The sequence below is a fragment of the Palaemon carinicauda genome, chromosome 22 (genome assembly GCF_036898095.1).
Source record: "Palaemon carinicauda isolate YSFRI2023 chromosome 22, ASM3689809v2, whole genome shotgun sequence".
Lineage (NCBI taxonomy): Eukaryota > Metazoa > Arthropoda > Malacostraca > Decapoda > Palaemonidae > Palaemon > Palaemon carinicauda.
The window spans coordinates 52,995,463-53,019,040 of record NC_090746.1 but is presented as its reverse complement, the minus strand read 5'-3'; the positions used below and the strand labels follow the sequence as shown (position 1 = coordinate 53,019,040).

General features: G+C 45.4%; 1 protein-coding gene across 3 annotated transcripts in view; it reads right to left on the bottom strand.

Moving 5' to 3' along the window:
* LOC137616440 (mitogen-activated protein kinase 14-like) overlaps positions 1-22,900 on the bottom strand; it is a 258,883-nt gene extending 235,983 nt beyond the window's left edge. For 2 of the 3 annotated variants that reach the window (XM_068346191.1, XM_068346190.1), the window contains exon 1: positions 22,621-22,900. In XM_068346191.1, coding sequence (XP_068202292.1) covers positions 22,621-22,730 — 110 coding nt within the window. In that variant the 5' untranslated portion in view covers positions 22,731-22,900. The remainder of the gene's footprint in view (positions 1-22,620) is intronic. The other variant, XM_068346188.1, reaches the window with a different exon arrangement.
* Between the last annotated feature and the right edge of the window lie 678 nt (positions 22,901-23,578).

The following is a 23,578-nucleotide window of genomic DNA, read 5'->3' as shown; positions in this document are numbered from 1 at the left end:
GGTGAGAAACCCATGTAAGTCTACAGTCAAATATCAAACCTAAAAATTTGGTTTCCGATACACATGGTATCCGTTGACCTTTAATGTATATATCCGGGTCTGGATGTACTCCCCGGATACGACAAAAATGGACAATGGTAGTTTTACTTGTCGAGAACTTAAATCCATTCATGTCAGCCCACTGGATAATTTTATCAATAGAGAGTTGGATTTTTCTCTCAACCATTGCCATTCTAGTGCCAGCAAATGATATTGAGAGATCATCCACAAATAATGTTGAGAGAACATCCTGGGGAATGGCTGAGGATATCCCATTAATTGCTAGTGCAAAAAGGGTTACACTCAGCACACTACCCTGAGGAACTCCTTCTTCCTGGCACTTACTCTCTGATAGAGTTTCCCCCACTCTCACTTGAAAAACTCTACGTGAAAGAAATGCCTGAATAAATAGTGGCAGCTCTCCTCTCAATCCCAATTCATGAATGGTTTTAAGAATACCATATCTCCATGTGGTATCATATGCCTTTTCAAGGTCAAAAAATACTGTAACATGGTGCTGTTTGGAAGCAAAGGCTTCACAAATAGAAGACTCAAGTCGTATCAACACATCAGTCGATGAGTGCATTTTTCGGAATCCACATTGAATCGGTGATAAAATACCTTTCTTTTCAAGGTACCATATCAGTCTTGCATTGACCATCTTCTCCATGATTTTACATAAACAAGATGTCAATGCAATAGGACGATAGTTTGCTGCTAAAAACTTGTCTTTACCGGGTTTTAAAAAGGCTAAAATAATGGCTAGTTCCCAAACACTTGGGTAACTATGATCATGCCATATTCTATTAATAATGCTTAAAATAAATAGCTTTGTATTAAAATGGACATGTTTAATCATTGCATATGGAATTCCATCAGGTCCAGGGGCTGTATCGTTGCAATGAGCAAGTGCGGAATCAAATTCTCTTTCAGTGAAAGGAGAATTATACGACTCTTCCCTTCTTGTTGCAAAATTTAAAATTTTCTTTTCTTCAGTGCTCCTATACTGGTGACCAGGGGCTCCTTCACACTTGCTGGATACATTTGAAAAATGATTAGCCAGGGCATTGCTAACTTCATTTGCTTCAGTTACATACTGGCCATTCACCTTCAACACTGGTGGTGGGTTGGGGGTGAATTTGCCAGCTATCTTTTTTACTTTCCTCCACACAGAAGATGGTGGTGTTCTACTGTTAATGGAGGAAACAAAAGACATCCATGACTGGCGCCTTGCTTCTTTCATGGCACGACGAAACTGTGCTCTACATTTCTTGTACATAGTTAAATTCTCATCAGTTCTGCGTCTACGCAATCGTGTTAGAGATCTTCTTGTGGCTCTGTGGAGTGCAGTTAGTTCTGAAGACCACCACGGGACTGGTCGTCGTTTGAATAACCCTGTTGTTTTGGGAATTGAATTGACTCCTGCTGTATGAAGAGTTCTATTCAGTAGGTCTATGGCATCATCAACACTTTCAAACTGTTCTGCTCTCCTTTCGATTTCGCTTAGCTCGGAAAATTTAACCCAGTCTGCCTTGTCTAGATTCCAACGTGGCGATCTTTGCAAAGGCGGACCCTTGTTGGTGTTTATAATGATTGGTGCATGATCACTAGTATGCCAATCATCTAATGTCCTCCAATCAAAATCAAGAAGGCAGTTAGAGCTTGCAATTGAAAGGTCAATGCATGACAAAGTACCTGTCTGAACATGGAAGTGTGTGGGCTCTCCTGTATTAAGGAGTCCCACATCCTCATTCTCCACAATTGATGAGATAATATTGCCCCTTGTGTTGGCCAAAACATCACCCCAAAAAGGATGTCTACCATTCATATCTCCCAGTAAGAGAAAAGGTTGAGGGAGTTGTTGAATGACCTCTGCTAAATCATCATATAAAATATTATCATTTGGAGGTAAGTACAGAGAGCATATTGTATATTTTCTCCCTATATCAATTTGTACAACAACTGCCTGCAGGGTTGTACGTATAGACATGGGTATTTGGGGAACATCTCGACGAATGTACATGAGACTTCCGCCATGGCTCCCTGCTTGTTGATTATATGGTGTTCTATAGCTAACATACTCTCGAGGACTAGGAGTGTTAGAATCAAGCATACTTTCCTGTAGACATACAATTATGGGGGATTGCTCGTGAATTAGGAGCTTAAGTTCTTCATATTTCGCCCTCAAACCCTGACAGTTCCATTGCAAAATGGAGGAAAAAACTATGGTTTATTTTTTGGAAGAGCTTTTAGATGAAGTCTTCCCATTAGCAATTTTTGATCTAATGCTATTTACCAGTGGTTTTATTAGAGAGGGTCTTGATAAATATGGTTTTTTGTTTGTGCTTTTCTTGTTGTCCTTCTGATCCAATTGTTGAGGGGGATGGTGGACCTCAACTTGAATTTCTGATTTATTTAAATTGTCTTCTGGGTGATCAGAAACATCAACAGACAAAACATCATATTTATTTGATGTCATAACTCTAATATTTCTTATGGAAGGGGGTGAGAGAGATGGAGGTCTCTCTCTTTTCCTATTTGTAGGTGGTGAGGATCTACCAGGTTTTTGCACCTTCCCTACCACAGGTGCACCTGGTAACTTTGTTTCGGGTGGAACCTCCATCAAATCAGGCAAGGACATGGCCTGAGAGAGGTTAGTACTATTGCTGGTAATGGGGGATGAAGTTTGTATAGAAGTGGGCAGTGTCGCAGTTTTAATACACAGTGGCAAAGCCTTGGAAGGCAATATGCTTACCTTGTCACGTAAAACTTTACTATCATTAGATGATGTATTTCTTTTCTTGGAATTACTGGCAGCACTATGTGGGTTCGATGACTCCTGTGGTATATTTTCTCTTGATTTCAGTGCCTTTGCATAGCTGTTTGGTTTTTTCAGTAGTCTTTTGGCATGTCCTACACTGGATTTGTTGAGGGCTGCTTCTTCAAACTTATAAATCTCACAGCTCCTGTCAGTTGACTTATGGTTTGAATTGCAATTCAAACAGCTGGGCTCAAGTGTACACTCTCCATGATAAGGACTGGCACAGATGCTACACATTTTTTCATTTTTACAAACTTTAGAAGGATGTCCAAATTTGAAACATTTGAAGCATTGTAAGGGCTTTTGTTTAAAAGGTCGAACTTTTATTCTTTCATTTTCAATATCGATGTGGAAAGGCACATCAGCATCCTGGAAAGTAAGGATAATCATTGATGTCCCAGGAATCTTATGCACTTTCCACACTGTTAATGGGCACATGGCTAGTATTTCCTCTTCTGTAAATTCATACAGATCTTTATTGAAGACTACTCCCCTTCCGTAACTAAAGTTTAGGTGGGGTTTGACATCTAACATATCCTCATCACTGCTTGTCATAAGGTTAGACAGTATTACTGATTGCGTGTATGATTTTGCATGGATTAGGAAGCTATTTTTCCCAAAGCGAGATATATCACCTGGTGCAATGGTTCCTACCTTTTTCTGAATTAGTTTGCTAATTTTAAAATAATTCCCATTACATGTACTCCCTTTAGGCTCAGCAACAAGCCACATTGGTGGTTTTGGCTTTCTTTGGGGGAGCATAGTTAAATCGATATCTTTCTCAAACCATTCAGCAGGTCTATATACATCCAAACTGTTTGGTATCTTATCACATAGGGCACCCATGACATTTAAGTTATTAATTTTGATATCATTGATGTTACATATTGCGTTGACTGCTTCTTCATGATTGTTATAAGTTATCCATGAATGCCATTTTTCATTTTCAAGTTTCATTCTAATTTCTTTTATCACTCCATAGCATCTAAATGCTTTATATATCATATCATAATCAGTATTTATTGGAATTTGGGTAACATGAAGGATTCGGAGTTTCCGTTTGTTACCCGACTTAATTGGGTTTAAAACATGAGTAGAGGGGTCCTTTTTTGTTCCTAGGTCGTCAACAGAATTTTCCTTAATTGAATTAGCAGAGGTCGTCAACAGTGCCGGGGGAGAGTCAGCGTATCCAGGGGATGGGGGTTCGTTACTTAAAGAATCCATTAGACGAGAGAGAGAGAGAAAAGGGTTAGTTTGATGTACCTGCTCGAGAATGTTAGGCCATCACACATCAGAAAGGAAATTTGCACTCTCGACTATCGGCACAATGAGAGTATACTTCCCAGATGGTCCACTCCATACCCTACCCGAAGGATAGCATCAAAACAGATATAGAGGCACAGGTGTAAGCTGAACCCGCCTGTTAGGACTGAGACCAAGAAATTATGGAATCATCCTCCCCATATCTGTAATGACGGGCTTCCGGCCAAAAGCCGAGAGTCCTACCCCAAGCATCGGATCCCCCTGGATTCCCAAGACCCAACACTTGAGAATAGTTCCGCCAAAAAGGTCCAAACCATCTTCGGGATGGCTGAAATCATCCAATACTCTCACATATAGCTTTGAGTGCAAACACCTCCCAACCGTGACACCTCCTCCCACTCATCAAAGCAGGCAGCAATAAAGGATGTATGAACATCCCCGCTGGGGCTACAATAGATGTAGAAACATCCAAGCCATAGGGGAAAAAAAAAAAAAAAAAAAAAAATATATATATATATATGTACATAATATATACACATATATAATGAGGGAAATTTTTCTCATATAGTTTGGAAAGCAAGACGAAAGAAAGTTCATGAAATTAGGATAAGGTCGAAGTAATATTGAGAAAAAGAAAAAGGTGAAAGAGAGAAATTTAGATTCGAACTGGGGGAGCAATTTCCCCAAGTTCGAGAGCCCTCTTGCCCGTCACCAAGTTTCAGCACAGGAATGAAATGCCGTGCTGAAGCTCAATGACTTCATCAAGGCATTCTCTCATTAAGAGGGTCTTCGATGTTAAAGTCCTACATCCTTCCCAGGAAGGAATCAAAGGACTCTAAGACTTTACCAAAGTCCTCTACAAGACCAAGGACGGAGCCAACTAGCCACTCGGAGAACGTCCACGACTCTCCCCGAGAAGAGCCTTTGGGGACAGGAGACTTCGCTGCAAGTCCAACGTCAGGAGGAGAATAGCAAGAGTCAGAACATGCGTTCTGGCAAGTTCTGACTCTAATGAGGGCTCACAATGGGTTTTCCGACCCAGAGATCCCTTCTCGAGAGGGCAAGGACACGGTCTTGGACCGTGTATTCGGTACTCAGAAACCCTCTGAGACCAGTGTAGCTCTGCCCTGGTCTCAGGGGGTTAAGAGTACCAGAGACCAGATCGCTGTACAGCTCTCCGAAATGTCCTACTCCAACCATTCCAGTGCCGCCAACAAGCTCCTTCCACCTCCTCGCGTACAGTAGAGGAGGTACTTTGAGATCTTGAAGGAGCCTTATTTAGCTCTTCCTCTCCACCACTCGTTGGAAGAGCTTACCAAGGGAGTCCCTCTTGAGAGACTCCCCAACCGGCAGGTCTCGTTCTGGGCAACCGAGATCCTTAACCAGGAGAAGATTGCGAAGTGTGGTATGCAAGCCACTTCGTGGCTGGACATCTGGTTAGGGACCTTAGGTATCCTGATATGCTCTGAGGATTTCTCCAAAGAACGTACTAGGAAAGCTATGGAGACGTTCCTACTCTCAGGCACTCGTACAATCGAGTTTCTGGCCCATCAAATCTCGAACTTGTGGGCAAACACCATCCTGAAACATCGGGATGCGGTGGCTGAGAGATTCCATCAGAAGGTCCCTAGCACCGAGATCAATAGGCTTAGACATTCTTCCTTAGAAGGATCCAACCTGTTTGAGCCTAAGGATGTGGACAGGCTGCTGAGAGGGAGGTGGAGGAAGTCTCACCAAGACTCCCTCCTTCATAGGGCTTTGACATCCAAGCCCTATAGGCCTCCAGCACCCCAGCAGTCCCGTCCAACCAAGACCGCAAAACCAACGACAGCAGCGAAGACAGTGGTGTCTAAGCCCTTTCCTGTCAAGGATAGGAAAGGCAAAAAGTCTTCCAGGGGAGGTAAGAATCCTAGAGGGAGCAGCCGAGGCCGCAAACGCTAGGATTGGCAATCCCCCTGCATGTCCACCAGTGGGGGGATGCCTGCAAAGTTGCTCAAACAGGTGGCAGCAACACGGGGCCGATTCCTGGACGATTTCCGTAATCAGTCAGGGATATCGCGTCCTGTTCACATCTCTACCTCCCCTGATGACGAATCCAGTGTCATTGAGCTCCTTTGCCATAGGATCGGCAAGGGGGCAGGCCCTTCGGGCAGAAGTCCAGACCCTGTTGAAGAAGGGCGCTCTCCAAGAGGTCCTCAACGAGTCTCCAGGCTTCTTCAGTCGACTCTTTCTTGTAAAGAAGGCGTCTGGAGGCCAGTTATCGACCTCTCAGCTCTGAATAAGTTTGTCAAACAAACTCCGTTCAGCATGGAGACGGCAGACACGGTCAGACTAGCAGTGAGACTGCAAGACTTCATGTGTACACTGGATCTGAAGGACGCGTACTTCCAGATCCCAGTCCATCCGTCTTCAAGGAAGTACTTAAGATTCAGCCTAGACAACAGAATATACCAGTTCAAGGTGCTGTGCTTCGGTCTCTCCACAGCACCACAGGTTTTCACCAGAGTGTTCACCCTAATATCTTCATGGGCACACAGGATTGGCATCCGTCTCCTCCGTTATCTGGACGACTGGTTAATCCTAGCAGACTCGGTGTCATCCCTTCTTCAACACCGGGACAAACTTCTGAGACTTTGCCAGGATCTGGGGATCTTGGTAAATCTCGAGAAGTCCTCACTGCTTCACACTCAAAGACTGGTATATCTAGGCATGGTTATAGACACCAATCTCCACAAAGCCTTCCTATCAGACGACAAGATGGCAAGACTGAGAAAGGTCGCAAGTCCTTTTCTCAGACGAGAGGAACTTCCAGCCCAATCGTTGTTCCGTCTCCTCGGTCACCTTTCAGCGTTGGCTCGTCTAGTTCCAAATGGTCGCCTCAGGATGAGATCCCTCCAGTGGCGACTCAAGTCCTGGTGGAATCAAGGTCACGATTCCCCGGACGTCCTGATCTCTATGGGATCTGCGGAACTGACGGACCTCCAGTGGTGGGTGGCAGACGAGAACCTACAAAAAGGAGTGGATCTTCTCGTCCTTCCCCCGGATTTGATGCTGTTTTCGGACGCTTCAAAGAAAGGGTGGGAGGCCCACATGCTGCACAACACAACCTCAGGCCTGTGGTCAGAGTCAGAAAAGTATCTCCATATAAATCTCCCAGAGATGAAGGCCGTCTTTCTGGCCCTTCAACAGTTCCAACAGTTCCAACAATACCTGGCGGGTCACTCTGTGGTGGTGATGAGCGACAACACCACAGTAGTGGCTTACACTAACAAACAAGGAGGTACTTTTTCGCAGCAGCTATCCCATCTAGCAGTATTGATACTGAGATGGGCCGAAATCCACTCGATACTACTATCGGCACGCTTCTTTCCAGGCAAAAGGAATGTGCTCGCCGACAATCTGAGCAGAGCGTCTCAGATAGTGAGTACCAAGTGGTTTTTGGATCATCTAGTAGCCAACAAAGTCCTGACTTTGTGGGGTTCTCTGACTGTGGATCTGTTCGCAATGGCCCTGAACTTCAGGCTCCCGCTGTACTGGTCCCCAGTCCCAGACCCCAAGGCTCTCTGGCAAGATGCTTTCCAGCAACGATGGGACAGCATCGATGTTTACGCCTTTCCCCCGTTCTGTCTGATGAGGAGGGTGCTCAACAAGACCAGAACATCGGTCAATCTTTCAATGACTCTCACTATGGCATCATGCGGAATGGTTTCCAGACCTTCTGCAACTCCTAACGGAGCTACCAAGAGAGCTCCCTCCACGACACAATCTTCTCAGGCAAACACATGCCAACATCTTCCACAAAGTCGTAGCTTCACTACGACTTCACGCCTGGAGACTATCCAGCATCTCCTCTCTGAGAGAGGATTTTCGCAGCAAGTTGCTGTCAGTATGTCTGGACACCTGCGTAAGTCATCTGCAGCAGTCTACTAGGCAAAGTGGAAAGTCTTCTGTGGTTGGTGTCATGGAAGGGGTATCTCTTCACTCGATGCCACTATTCCAACAATAGCGGAGTTCCTTGTATATTTGCGTGAAGAAATGCGCCTTTCAGTCTCGGCAGTGAAAGGCTATCGCTTAGCCTTAAGTCTAGCCTTCAGGCTGAAAGGAATGGACATTTCTTCATCGCTAGAACTTTCTCTACTCATACGTAGTTATGAACTTACCTGCCCTCAGTCGGAAGTGAAACCTCCCCCATGGATCGCCACCTAACCTGGAAGACGGTGTTCCTGCTAGCTTTGGCTTCGGCCAAGCGAGTCAGCGAACTTCATGGTCTCTCGTATGACATCGCCCATTCAAGGGGATGGGGGGAGGTAACGTTCAGCTTCGTCCCTGAGTTTTTTGCCAAGACTCAGAATCCTGGAGTAGCGGATCCTTAATTCGACTCCCGGATTTCTAGTCTCCGCTCTGTACCAGACGACCCAGACCATCTCTTACTATGCCAAGTAAGGAGTTTGAGGCTCTAACTAAAAAGAACAGCTGCAGTCCGTCCTCATGTGCCAGCTCTATTCGTCAGCACAGGAAGGAGTAGGAGGAGGGTCACCAAGAACACCATCTCTGCATGGATTCGTAGGGTCATTAATCTGGCCTTGAATCCAGATCCTCCTCCGTCACGTCGCCGTAGAGTACATGATGTCAGGGGCATAGCTATGTCCCTGGCCTTCAAAAAAAAATTTGTCTGTGAAGCAGGTTCTGCAAGCGGGGGTGTGGAAGCGTCAAACAATGTTCACAGCCCACTACTTGCAAGACGTGACCCACAGGAGGCTCGATACGTTCGCTATCGGCCCTGTGGTGGCTGCACAACAGCTGGTTTAAAACCTCAAGCTCCTTATTGGACAAGTAGCAGAAGGTTGAGGGCATTGTTACCCGGTTTTAGTCTGCATGAATGAAAAGGTTTGACTGGCCCTTATTCTTTTCTTCATCATCCCCTCTCTTGGGGAAGGCAGCATCCTGGGTTCTCTGCATAGCTGACCTCAAACCACAGCAGGTAAACCATGCTCCCTTGTGTTCCTAGTATTACGTTAATACTGTTACGTCCTCATACTCTGACGAGGTGGTATTGGGAAAGTCCTAGTCTACAAGTTTCCATCTAAAGAACTTCAGAACAACTTCCTAGGACGAGTCACACTTCTTCATACCTTCACACACAGCTTGCGTAATAAGGTTCTAGCGAGGTGCAGGGGCTCTTTATTTCTTGGGTGCTTATACACTCAAATGACGAGCCCCGGGCAAAGCCAAAAAGCCAGAACTGGCTGGGACGTCCACCCTTCCTAATGGGTGAGTCACCCCTATTAAATAGCGTGGTTTGTATTCCAGTTACGGAACAAACGACAAATTCGTAGATAATTTGTATTTTTCCTAGCTAGACAAACCTTAGCTATTTAACCAAACTTGCCCGCCAGCCCTATCCCCCTTGAAGTTGTACCTCAAAGCAAAGTGAGTTCAGGCATAGGTGTGTGAGGGGGGGGGGGGTGGCAAGTTACCCTCCCCTACCCCCGCTAACTAGCGGTGTGGGTAGTAAACCCTCGTTAAATTTTAATGGCTCGTCATTTCAGCTACGCCGAAATTAATACCCCTATTAAATAGCTAAGGTTTGTATAGTTAGGAAAAATGACAAACTTATAACAGAGTTTGTATTTTTCCTAACATACAAACCCGAATTCTTTACTATAGGAGATATTCTAGCGCGAGCTGGAAAATACGGCAGAAAAACTTTAACAAGGTCGTTAACGACCGGACAGGTAATTACTCACCTGTCAGTGGTGGGGGACCGCCGGTCGGTAGCTGCTGTTTATCTTCAATCGGATTCTAGTTAGGACTATCGTAGGGGGCGGTGACGGAGGGAAGATTTGTGTATAGAATTCGGGTTTGTATGTTAGGAAAAATACAAACTCTGTTATAAGTTTGTCATTTGTTCCTACACTAAATACAAACCCTCATTCTTTACTATAGGAGACTTAGTCTTGAGGCCAGGGTGGCCAAGGAGTTCCCTATCTTTAGGGAAGATAGTCCTCAGACTAGACTCTTTTGAAGCAACAATCTTCCGTTATCTTCTTTCTTTGTAGATCCCCAGAATCTCAGTACGACTGAAGGTTAGCAACTTCATGGAAACAAATGTTTCAGGATGAAGTGGGTCAGGAACATTCGACTCGGACCCCTTCAAACTTAGGATTCCCCCGACCTTGCCAAGGGGAAAGCTCGTGATCACGAGTATAACTTATACTCTGAGAGAAGAATCAGATGAGTATCGTACCTTATTTCCATTGGCGAGTCCAGCTGAAACTGGATACAGGCTAGGATCCCAGATGTGGGGGAGAAGGAGACGAAGAAGATCGACGGATGCCCTTCTTAACACCTAGTGTAACCCAGAATCCTCAACCAATGGTTACTGTCCCCTGAAAGGGCGTAAGGTAGTAACAGCATCTGTTGACCTGTCACAATAGGCAATATAAAAAGGGTGTCTAGAGACCTATGTGTCACGTCGCTCAAATAGTGAGCAGTGAATGTAGATTGGCGTTTCCAGACCCCAACACTTAAGACTTGGGAGACTGAGAAAAATCTCTTAAACGCCAGAGAGGCAGCCACTCCCCTAACTTGATGGGCTCTGGGTTGTGCTGCCTATGGGTCTCCGTGAAAAGACCTCGCAATAACTTTCTTAAGTCAGAAAGAGATGGTGTTGCGAGAGATTCTCTTCTTTACCCTGTTGGAACAAGGAAGAGATGACGGAGACGTGGTCTGAAAAGTCTGGTGCGCCTCAGATCTTTCCTTGACGGCCTGACTGGGCATAGTAACGACTGGACTGCATCCTGAGTTACCTATTGAGAGTGGATATTCTCGAAATCTCCCATCGGTAGATGAAGGATTGTGAGTCTAGCCACCAAGCCCGGTACGAAGTTGCGAGACACTCGCCCCCCCCCCCCCCCCATCTCTTAGAATGGGTGGCGTAAGAGACCATGTAGCTCACTGACCCTTTTAGCGGAGGACAGAGGTACGAGGAAGACGGTCTTAAGGTTCAGAGAGGGTCTGAGGCCCTTAAAGGCACATGGGGCAGACCCTTCAGCGAACGTAAGACACGTCTCAAGGAGATGGTCTAATCTCAAGTGGGGGGGGGGGGGCAAGATCACTCCAACACCGAAACAACCAAGGTGATGTCTTCTGAGGCGGAGAGGTCAACCCCTTCTCCGTCTACAGATGAGGCTCAAGGCTGCGCAATAGCCCTTAATCGCCAAGACTGAGAGAAGCTTTCCTCACTGAGGAACAAAAGGAAGTCTGGGAACTACTGATCCTTCCTTTTGAGGATCCAAATGCTTCACATTGTCGCTGTTGTATCGGTTAAGAAGTCCATGTCTTAGCCCCAGCAGTTAGGGCTTCTTGTAGGGTCTGCCTAGAGTTTGGTTTGACAAGTCCTCGTGGCTCGGAAGGTAGCCGACTGTATCAGACTACGTGCAAGCCAGAAAGGACATTGAAGTCGCTTCCCTTGCCGAGGCTTCAGTGACTGAGAAGAGCCTGGAAGAGTTGAGTGTCTCTTCGAGGATTAGCCTGGTGAGCCTCGCCGTGAAGGGATCTAAGATCAGAGGAGAAGGTTGACGTCTCTGAACTCGGAGAACAGACCAGGTTTAAAGGTCGCTCAAGAAAGGCAGAGGCGAGGGACAGTGACATTGCACTAGCCGTTAGGACAATGTCCTAGAGACTGACCATATATGGTCAACGACCAAGCCTCCTCTCCAACCCCGCTAGGACCAGGGAAGACCAGGCAGTCGCTGCTGAAGACTCAGCAGACAGAACTATAGGCTCCCCCCAACCTTAGCTTACAAGGATGGTAAGGTTGTAGGCACTGAAGGCTCTAACGAGTCTGGGCGGGACTCGAACCCCAGACTGTCAATAAATACCCTGTCTAAGGCTGGAGAGACAACGGGTCGAGGAGACAGATGCAAATCGCCGAGGCACGAGATATAACACGCAGTTCTTAGAGTCCTTAAATAGAAGGATTCTAAGTCCCTCGACAGCAGCACTCACAAGGAATCCTCAGGCTGCGATAATGCCTCGCGTATTATTACAGGAAAAAATGGAGACGCGAGTAGCAGACAAACCTTATATCTTACCCCTCGTATCTTTCTTATCGAAAGGGGAAGTATGGTAGAAGTCGGAGTGTCTGGAGGTAATGGCGAAGACCGCTGACGAGAGTCGGAAGGCTCTGTCATAAGAGTAAACTCTTAATGACGATGATCGCGTGCATAGCGCTAATTGCGCGCGTGCACGGACACTCTGTGCTAATTGTTAGCAGAGCCCGACTACTCGCATAACTGAAACTCGAAGGTTCCAAGTCGCGTGAACTCGAAAGTCCAACGCGACAGAGGCCCGAAGGACTCCTAAGGTCATGAGAACCCGTAGGATAAACATGACGAAAGTTTAAGGGCTCCCGATCACACCCGGCGAAAGGGTGATCGTCACAAGACCCCGAGGGGTCAACAAGAGGGGAACCAGTAGGATCAAAAAGACGTCTCCTACCAGCACGAGGGGGAGAACGTCAGGGATGAAAATAACTCCTCCGCAGGGTAGATTTGTTCTACCGAAGGAGAATGTCGCTTAATACAAGGCTCTCGCTCCGCCCCTGGAGGAGAACCAAAAGGCGTAAGAGGGAGGAGCGTAGATCAGTAAACTCCTACAAGTTTCTTCTCGTAGTTGGTAGGAAGGTTCTCCCTAAGGAGATCGCCTAAAACAAGCTTTCTCCCTGCCCTATGGGGAAAAGCGTAGGCGTATTAACTTTTCTCTCTCAACGAGGGAAAAGTTTTCCCGAAGGAAGGATTGCCAAAGGCAAGATTTCTCCCCTCTCTATGGGGAAACGCGTAGGTTTAATAATTTCTCTCTCGCGAACGAGGGAGAAGTCCTCCCGAAGGAGGACATCGCCTAAGGCAAACTTCTCCGAGATCTATGGGAAAAAAGCATAGGCGTAATAATCTCTCTCTCGCGGACAAGAGAGAAGTTCTCCCGAAGGAGGACGTCGTTAAGACAAGTTTTCTCCTAGTACTAGGGAAAAAACGTAGGCGTAAAAAACTCCCTCTCGTGAACGAGAAAGGAGTCCTCCCGAAGGGGGACTTGGCCTAAGACAAGCTTTCTCGCAATTCATGGGGAAAAAAGCATAGGCTTAATAATCTCTCTCGCGAACGAGAGAGAAGTTCTCCTGAAGGAGAACATTGCCTAAGACAAGCTTTCCCCCAGTTCTATGGGAAAAAAGCGAAGGCATAATAATCTCTCTCTCGCGAGTGAGAGAGATGTTCTCCCGAAGGAGAACATTGCCTGAGACAAGCTTTCCCCCAGTTCTATGGGAAAAAAGCGAAGGCGTAATAATCTCTCTCTCGCGAACAAGAGAGAAGTTCTCCCGAAGGAGAACATTGCCTAAGACAAGCTTTCCCCCAGTTCTATGGGAAAAAAGTGAAGGTGTATCAATCTCTCTCTCGCGAACGAGAGAAAAGATCTTCTGAAGGAGGGCATCGCCTAAGGCAAGTTTTCTCCCAGTTTTACGGAAAAAACGTAGGCGAAAAAATCTCCTCTCGTGAACGAGAGAGAAGTCCTCCTGAATAAGGACATTGCCTGAGCCCAGCATATTCCCAGGGAGAAGTTCCCCCAGAAGGAGGCATAAGCCGTAGACTTCTTTTCCCCAGCTCCAGGGGAGAAAGCACAGTCTTCGGGGACGAGATAGCACAGGTAAAACTCATTGAGCTGTTTGCAACTCTTTACAAAGGAGGGAAGGTTGCTGACTGTACGAAGTGGGGAAGCTTTCCCTCGGAAGGGGAATGGATCTTTCACGCAGTCCAATTCCGAGGAAGGTTATCACTCCCTCGTAAGGGAAGGATCTCTAATCCCTGGAGGCGAACCTCCTGTCAGCAATCTGAGTTTCCCAATAAGTTGATCAAGTTGCAGGTTGACAACAAGTGTTACCTCATAACATGGGCAGCTCATGAGCTGCCACATGACTTTTTCCCTTCTGCTCTCAACCGAAGAGAAGAAGGGGGCGAACCCCTGCATCTTCTTTCAAGGTTTCCGAGAGACTCGAAATCCTTAACTCAATAGGGAGCAAAGAAATTAGGGAGGTTGTCCTGTCTGAAACACGGGAGTGAGGGATTGACCCCGTGAGTGTATGATCGGAGATTTGCGTGTGTAGCGCTAACTGTGTGCGAACACCTGTGTGACTGGGGTCTGAAGACTCTGCCATAAGAGTAAAACTCCTGATCGTTATGGGCGTAGTGTTGGATGGGCGTACGCGAACACTCCGCGTAACAAGAGTCCAAAGACTCTCTGACATAAGAGTAACGCTCTTGATGACTTGTGTTACGAGAACCCGAAGGTTCAGCGTGATCGTGCGTACCCCTAGAGGTCGTGTTGCGAGAACCAGAAGGTTCAGCGTGCACGTACGTGCCCCTAGAGTTTGTGTTGCGAGAACCCGAAGGGCTAGAACAACGGGAAAACGGAAGTCTCCCTTGTCACGAGACACCGAAGTGTCAGTGAGACTAAATGCCCTCAAGAGTGCCTCTACGGAGTGATCGAGAGGCAGGATAGGGAGAGACTCCCCGAGGATCTCATAGCACCTCCTCTGAAACACATACGCAGGAAGGAGGAGCTTGGAGGAAAAGTTGGAGTAGAGAGAGGAGGTGGATCCAGTTGCCTGGGACACTGCCTTCTATTTGGAACTTCTCAACGCCTTTGACCAGGGCATAGCTGCACTGGCCCTAAGGGGTTTCCAAGTACCGTAAAACTGGTCAAGGACAGTTTCCTTTCCTTCTAGAGGGGCTACCAATGGATCTGGAAGCCCATTGATGGATCGAATGCAGGCTAAGACCTGCCAGAAGGCATGTTCAGACTCCTTATTCTCCTCCTCCATTAGCTTAGGGCTAGCAGCAGCTGGCAAAGCATCGTCCTTGGGATCCCTTTACCTTTCCACATACGAACTCTCACCCCTGGGAGCCTGGAGTGGGTCGTAGTCACCATCGGGATAGACCGGAGGCTGGGAAACTGCTGAGGAAGTGCTTGCTTTTGCTTCCAGCTGCCTAGGAGGCAGTGAAGAGGGAAGCCTAGCCAAGGATTTAGGGATGGTAAATAAATCCTTCAGCTCCTTGCTCTGAGGCAGGCGTTCCTCCGTCAGCGAGGGTCGGGAAAGCTCTGCTGGTCTGCGGGCGGGATGGTAATCTGCCTCCTGAGGGAGCATGTCACGCCCAGTTACAGGTCGTACCTCCTTAGGCACTATCTCGACTGAGGAGGGATGAAAGGAGTCTCGTAAGTTACCCTATCTTCCTTGGGAGGCGAAGGACGGATCCTTTTCCTCTTCCCCTCAGGTCTGGCCTGTGGCATCTTGAACTGCAAGGGGCTACCTTTGAGTTCTTGCACACACTCTTGCCGAGGTCTCTTGCGAGGGGAGAAGGGTTTCTCCCTACCAGAAGGACCCGCAGGAGCGGAATCCTCCAAACTCCTCCTAGGGTCGGCAGGAGGGAAAGCCCCAGGGACGAGAGATGGCAGCAAAGGAATCCCCAGCAGGCAAGATCGGCACAGGCCTACCCTTAGGGATGGGGTATATGGGCGTTGTCGCATGGCCGACTGACGTCTCTGAGGCGATGGAAGCCTTTGAGACTGGAGAGACTAATGGGCGTCTCTCCTGGCAGAAGGGTTACCCCGGGAGGGGTGACCTTCTGCTGCCAAAAACGGAGATGGTATTTTGTCCAAAAACGAAGCAACCACCGGGGTGAAGTGAGGGGGGGGTTTCGCGAGGATGGCAAACCGCGAACCCTCTCTAAAACGTGACTTTGGAACATCAAGAGCTGATGCTCTGAAAGCGTTGCGTGACACTGTTCTGTCGCATGACGAAGCATAAGACTGAGCCAAGTCAAGAGGTGGAAAGCCACGAGGGGGAGCAACCATGGATCATAAACCCCGGTCGCGAGACCCATAAGAATCCACATGCCAAGGACCCTGAGGAACCTCGTCACTAACTCCTGTAGGTTGGATAACAGGATGAGAGCTGCAAGAACCCGGGGGTTCAGCATAGCGCCGGTCACGGGAGCCTGAAAGCACAGCGCAACGAGAGTCCGAAGACTCTTTGCCATGAGAGTGAAACTCTCCATGACAAGGGTCCCGAGAACCGACAGTTTCAGAGTGATCGCGTGAACCCATAGGATTCACGCGACGAGGAGAGAACTCCCTGCTACGAGAACCTGAGGGTTCAGCGTAGCGTCCGGAACAAGACCCCACACGCTCAGCAATACCAGTAACACGAGACCCCAAAAGGTCAACACAACGGAAACCACAATTTACCTGCTCCGAGAGCCCAAAGACTCAGCATGACAAAGGGCATGAGAGGCCGAGGGCTCAGCGTAACTTGGGTTGCGAGACCCCGAAGGATCAGGGCAACGGGAAACTGAGGTTTCCCTGCCACGAGACCCCGAAGGGTCAGAGTGACGAGAGGCATGAGAGCCCAAGGGCTTAGCTTATCCAGGGTTACAAGACTCCAAAGGGTCAGCGTAACCAGGGTTACATGACCCCGAAGGATCAGCGTAACGGGAGACCAAGGTCTCCTTATCACGAGAACCCAAGGGTTCAGCGTGACTGATGGCATGAGAGCCCCAAGGCTCAGCGTAACCATCGTTACGAGAGCCTGGAGACTCAGCATAACTGGAACTCGAAAGTTCCAAGTCACGGGGACCTGAAAGTTCAACGCGACGGAGGCCCGAAGGACTCCTAGGGTCGTGAGAACCTGCAGGATCAACATGACGAGGGCCCGATGGACTCCTAGGATCATGAGAACCCACAGGATCAACATGACGAGAGCCCGAAGTCTCACGATCACGCAAGCCCAAAGAATGATCGTCACGAGAACCTGAAGGGTCAATGTGAGGAAAACCAGCAGGTTCAAAAAGACGTCTCCTCACAGCCCGAGGAGGAGAACGTCCAGGATGGAGAGGGGTCACAAACCCTTCCACCCTATGATCCTCCGAAGAGGAACACGGAGCAGACTCCGCCCAAGGGGGAGACTGATCCAGCTCACGAGATATTTCATCTGAAGGGGAGGTTTGTTCTCCCGAAGGAGAACATCGCTCAAGACAAGGCTCTCCCTCCGCCCCTGGAGGAGAACCGTAAGCATACAAGGATCGCCGATGCCCTGAGGTGGTCTTCTCTCGAGAATGAGAGACTTGTTACCCCGAAGGAGAAACCTGCCTCAGAGAAAGATCTGCCAGCGCCCCTGGTGGATCAGCAAACTCCTCGGCGTCGGAAACAGATTCAGAGCCCGACGACGGGCAGCAGCACCTGCGCCCTTACAAGGAGGATCAACCTCCGCAGAGGAAGAAAATGACCGCCTTCTCTCCACTCGCAACTGAAGGAGCTTGAAGACAGTTTTCTTCGAAAGGGGACCATCGACGTCCAACGATGGCCAAGAGGATGTAAGAGCCGAGAAAGAGCAGGTGCTCCCTGGGGGAAGGAGAGGAGCCAACTTACTAGGAGAGTCAACACCTTCACTTATCCCACAGGGTTAACCTGGAGTCACAAGCCCTCCGCTGCTGCTCGGCCGTACCCTGGAACGGCCCAGCAGAGGAGCAGCTTCGGAAAGAGATTTGGGGGTTGAAGAACCAGAATCCCGCGACTTCTTCGATTTCAAGGAAAACCCCAAAGAGGAAGAATAGTGCTTAGACTTCTCCCTATGCCCGAAACTCTCCCACTTGGAGGCAGGCCACTCCCAACACTCAACACAGGTGTCATCCCGTGAACACCGATGGCCCCAGCAAGCCGGGCACAGGAGGTGAGAGTCCGTCTTAATGGATGACATGAAGGTACCGCAGGAGCGGCCTTCAGGATCAGAACATGTCCGCATACCAGTACTGCAAGCACACACACCTGTAACAAAAGAAAAGAAAAAGCGAATGAATAGTTAAACAAGTTTTAAGTTACGGGAGAGAGACACGGCACGTCTACACTCTACAGAGCCAAACTGGTGTGATTGAGCGGGGTAGCCGGTCTACCCCACCCCCATCCGCTAACTAGCGGATAAGGGTAGTTATCCCTAACTAAATTCGTCTTGGCTAGTTTTCAGCTTTGCCGAAAAGTAATAACTCCTATAAATAGCGAAGGGTTTGTATTTGCGCCGGGACAATCAGTTAATGGCAGTCCAAGATGGAGAGGATGAAGATCGGTGACAACCGCACTTCATCCATGCCAAAGGCAAAGTGAGATCAATCACAGGTGTGTAAGTGGGAGGGATAGCAAGCTAACCCGCTTCCCCCCCCCCCCCCCCGCCCCTAACTAGAGGGATGGGTAGTTAACCCTCGCTAAATTTTAATGGCTTGTCATTTCAGTTTCGCTGAAAGTAATACCCATATAAATATTGTTGGTTTGTATTCCAGTTACGGAACAAACAGATCTTTCATATATCAACTATAAAAAGAGACTTATGTCAGCCTGTTCAACATAAAAACATTTGCTGTAAGTTTGAAATTTTGAAGTTATACCAATTTAACTACCTGATTATGAAGATCATTCTATAACTTGGTCACAGGTGAAATAAAACTAGAGTACTGTGTAATATTGAGCCTCATGATGGAGAAGGCATGACTACTACAATTAACTGCATACCTAGTATTACGAATAGGATGGTACTGTTCAGGCAGATCTGAATGTAAAGGAAGGTCAGAATTATGAAAAATTTTATGCAAAATGCCAGAGATTAATATCTAGATCAGGAATAAGAAATTTAATAGACCGTAAGTTCCTATCCAACAAATTAAGATGAGAATTAGCAAATGAAGACCAGACAGGAGGACAATACTCGAAACAAGGTAGAATGAAAGAATTAAAATACTTCAGAATAGATTGATCACCGAAAATCTTACAAGACCTTGGTAAGCCAATATTTTGTGCAATTGAAGAAGAGACAGACCTAATGTGTTTCTCAAAAGAAAATTTGCTGTTGAAAATCACACCTAAAATTTTAAAAGTCATAGAGTTAAAGAAACATTATCAATGCTGAGATCTGAATGTTGAGGACACTTTCCTCGATCTTCTTACAATCATACTTAAAGTTTTGTTAGGATTCAATTCCACGCCCCATAATTTGCAGCATGCACTAATTTTAGCTACATCTATATTATGGGATTCAGCAAACCCAGATCTACATTCACGAGATAGGATTAATGCAAAGAGAGTAGCATCATCTGCATATGCAATAAGCTTGTTTTCTATGCCAAACCACATGTTATGTGGGCATACTATTTAAAGTAATGGCCCAAAAACACTACCCTGAGGAATACCAGATGTCACATTCCAATACTCACTATGGTGCCAATCTCTTTGCAATGAAAAGAAATCACCATAATTGGGTCCAAAAGTAATTGTGTAGTATACTGTGCCCTAGAATTGATAAAAAAGGACAACTACTCAAAATACATCACAAATATATCTTTCGTATTTGAATATGAAGCCTATTTAATTACTTAAAATATAATGAAATAACAAATTTGGAAGCACCGGTAATTCATATTTTTCCTAACTAAACGAACCTGAGTCCTTTACATTGTACGAAAATGATAATAGCGAAGCTTGAATACAGCAGTTAAAATTATATATCGAGGTGTAGGTAGTTGGCTGGTAGTTACCAGCCGGAACGGGGAAACCCTGCCAACCCATGTTTGCTCACTTGAGTAGTCACTACGATTGCAGCTGGGGGTTGGTGATGACGGGAAAGTATGAGTAAAGACAGGTTTGCAAAGTTAAGAAAAATTACAAATCTGGTAGTAATTTGTATTTTTCCTAACTATACAAACCTGAGTTCTTTCCATAGGAGCAGGATATTCAGGAAAGCTGGAACAGGGCTATAGAGTCCTTTCATTATACGTCATCAAACTTCCGGTCCGCCATCTTGGAGGACAAACAAATACGCGTTTAGTGAATAGCTGTGGTTGAACTGTTGAATAGTTAGCCCTCTCATCTCATCACATTCACATTCACACAATGCCCAGTTTTTGCGATATTGTTGGCAGTGGGAATCGAGGATAAAGAGATGACAAGAGTTTCTACCGCATACCAGCAGTTAATCAGAATCAGAACAAAGATACAGAAGAATTATCCAAGCGCAGGCATGACTTGGGGTTGACCAGAATATCACTGGCTGATCTACGTGAATCTTCACTACCCTACGCACGTATCTGTTCTGATCATTTCATAACAGGTCAGTCTCGGCTAGGCCCTAAAAGTATCATTATTCCTGTGTAAACATGCTATATCCGATCGCATGGGTGACTTCACAAGTATCATCGTCAGTTCAGTATGTATTGTGTGTGGGGGAGGGGGCATCTTAATTTTTAAACATCAAAAGGGGCATCTCACATTTTCAAAACAAAAATTAAAAGCGCCCATATTGGCTATATTAACAAAGGCTACTTACCTAGGTCTCTATATCGTCAAGGTGCTCATGCCTATATATAATTAAGTGTATATTTATATTTAATTTAATTTGTGTATTAAATTGTGCAGACATACAGGCCTATGTGATGAATAAACATTGATTATAAATAATAATAATAATATCTGAAAGCTGGTTTAACCGAAGGGGTCTTCAGCTTATATATGAAACATCGAAAAATTATTAAACTTGCGCAATTAATTGCAAGGGGGCAAAACGATTATCCAAGAGCATTACAATAGAGTTTGTCCATCATATGTTTATATGTATATAAGAAATTAAAGCATTTGTAACCAAACACAAACACAATGGTTAGGCATGAACTGATAAAGATTTGACATTATAATGCAAAACTTTTACATATATTTTGACAATCAAAAATTATAATACACAAGGTTAGGCTAAATGATCAATATTAGCTTTATAATTATAAACACTCTCTTCATTGGCCCAGTGTTTATCTAATTTTGGACTTAAAAACATTAAAGGGAAAAACAAGAAATTCTGGAAGCAGATTATTCAATGGAAATGTATGCCCACTCCTGTTCTGCCTTCGTAAGTTTAAAAAGCTTCTTAATTGCATGTGCCATAAGCTGAATGAATTCTGCATCTGGTATGGTTCTAGGCCATCAATTAGATCGAGTTTCTGCTTGTAAAAACGCTTATCACCAGACAATTGTTTGACAAAGGCGCTCTCATTGTCCATATTCGCTGTAGCAGACGTCATGTTTTCGCTTTGTATGTCCTCCAGCATGGCCGCCGACGATTCCCAGCGACGTCATTGAAATGACTCTATTAAAACATTTACAATGTGTTAACAACCAAATGGTTGTTACCAGTCAGCAGCAGAGAAGCACCTCTTCCCTGATGGCTAGTTCACAGACAAACCACTTTGATTGCAGACGGGACTCACAGGTGTAGGCATTGGCGGGTAAATTTGTGTATTGAACTCAGGTTTGTATAATTAAGAAAAATTTGATTTTCTTGATAAAATTAATATTAATACTTCCCTGGATATTCTACCTAGCCCTGAAACCCAAAAACTGCTCATTTTAACCACATTAGCAACCCTGCTACCTCCTATTATGTCCTACCATTGGTAATACTGTCATTTGAACCGAGTGCTCGTCAATCTCATCAGTTGTGTAATGCAAATGTGGGGAAGGATGGATGAAACTAGTTAATTATCCAGATAAGTATAATATAATTAATATTAATATCATGAAAATTCTATATTAATAAACATTACCTTATGATAACTCATCTAGCTCGATTATCCACATTTACAATGAGGAGGGATCTGGAACAATTTCCCCTTTTTTGGAACAGAATATAAGGATCAAAGAATAAAACGAGAAAATACATGTCCAGCAATAGACCATGACAAAGAAGGCCAAAGGAGAATTGAAGATGTTAGGAAGCAAAATCAATTCGGAGAGGAAGGCAAACCAAAATCCAAACCCAGTTTGAGATTTCTTAAACCATTTCGAAGCTATCCACGACATTGGTGAGGATTGAGACAGAACTTATAAAATGTTAGCAACGTACCAACAAACCCGAATTTATAACACTTAGAAAAACTAGCTTAATATCATACCTTAGATCTCAATAAACATAATTACTGTAGAATAATTCGACAGGATAAGTATTGTGGAAGTTCTTAATGTCCATCCCTACATTATATATACTAACATATATTTACCCAGTTTGAGTGGAAAGCAATACCAAACAGGCTAGCTTAGCCTATGGTGACTTAACCTTGAAATCCACCCACAGTTCTCACCCTCTCGCTTACATTGTGAAACAAAACTTTGATAGGCCATGCTGATTTGACATCCAATATAGATTACTAATCCTCCTGACACTTTAAAGGTAAACTTACCCAAAATATAGATAGACCCAGTCTTAGATTTGTCAACCTGGGGCACGTACAGCCCATACCCACACCGCATTCAGGGGTTAGTCTTTCTTCCTTCGTTACTTACCAGTTATCGTAATCAGTATAATCAATCTAATTTTATATTGATTCGGGTTTCAGGAAATCAATTACTCATTGACAACTTACCAAACTTGGCCGTAGGCACCAGAGCCCACAGGCGAGAGCATAGTATACCTTTGAGGTACCTCCCATTCCGTCTTGTTTAATTCGATGGTGTGATATCCTGGCTTAGGCATACTTCCTAGAAGCCTCTGATCGGCTGTCAAATAAAAATATCTAAAACAGTTTTATAAATTAAGGATAAAACCCTACTACGAGTAAGGTTAAAACTTAGTGGTACACACACAGCAAAATCACAACTTTGGTGCAGCGTTGCCAGATTCGTGTGTAGGAGTTTGTGCTTAGTGCTAACAATGGATTTTCATATTTGCACTGACATAGAGCATTATCTATGATATGTTTATTGTTTATTTATCAAACCTCATTCTTTGAAGATATTTGATGCAGTTTAATTGCATGCATTGAAAAGAGAGCTACCATAATACAAAGATAGCACTTTGTCATACGACTTTCGCTAAGAATCGCCGTAAAATTGGGTACACATAAGGAATCAGAAACTTGTTAAATTTAACTTCGTAATCGTAGGCCAGGCATTCGCAGTTTATCCATATCTGATAAACATCTTGCCATAGTCTGCGCAAATAAATCCTTAATGTTTATATGTTTTGTATTTGTGTTATTAGCATGCAATGTGTCAAAATAATGTTTATGTGCAGACGACAGCGCAGGACACCTTAGCCGAGAATGAGGAAGCAAAATCTTCAATAGAATCATTATTTATTTAGACCCTCAGGAAAATGATTTCAGTTTTGCAATTACACAATTTCTCTCTCTCTCTCTCTCTCTCTCTCTCTCTCTCTCTCTCTCTCTCTCTCTCTCTCTCTCTCTCTCTCTCTCTCTCTCTCTCTCTCTATATATATATATATATATATATATATATATATATATATATATATATATATATATGTGTGTGTGTGTGTGTGTGCGTGTGTGTGTGTGTATATATATATATATATATATATAT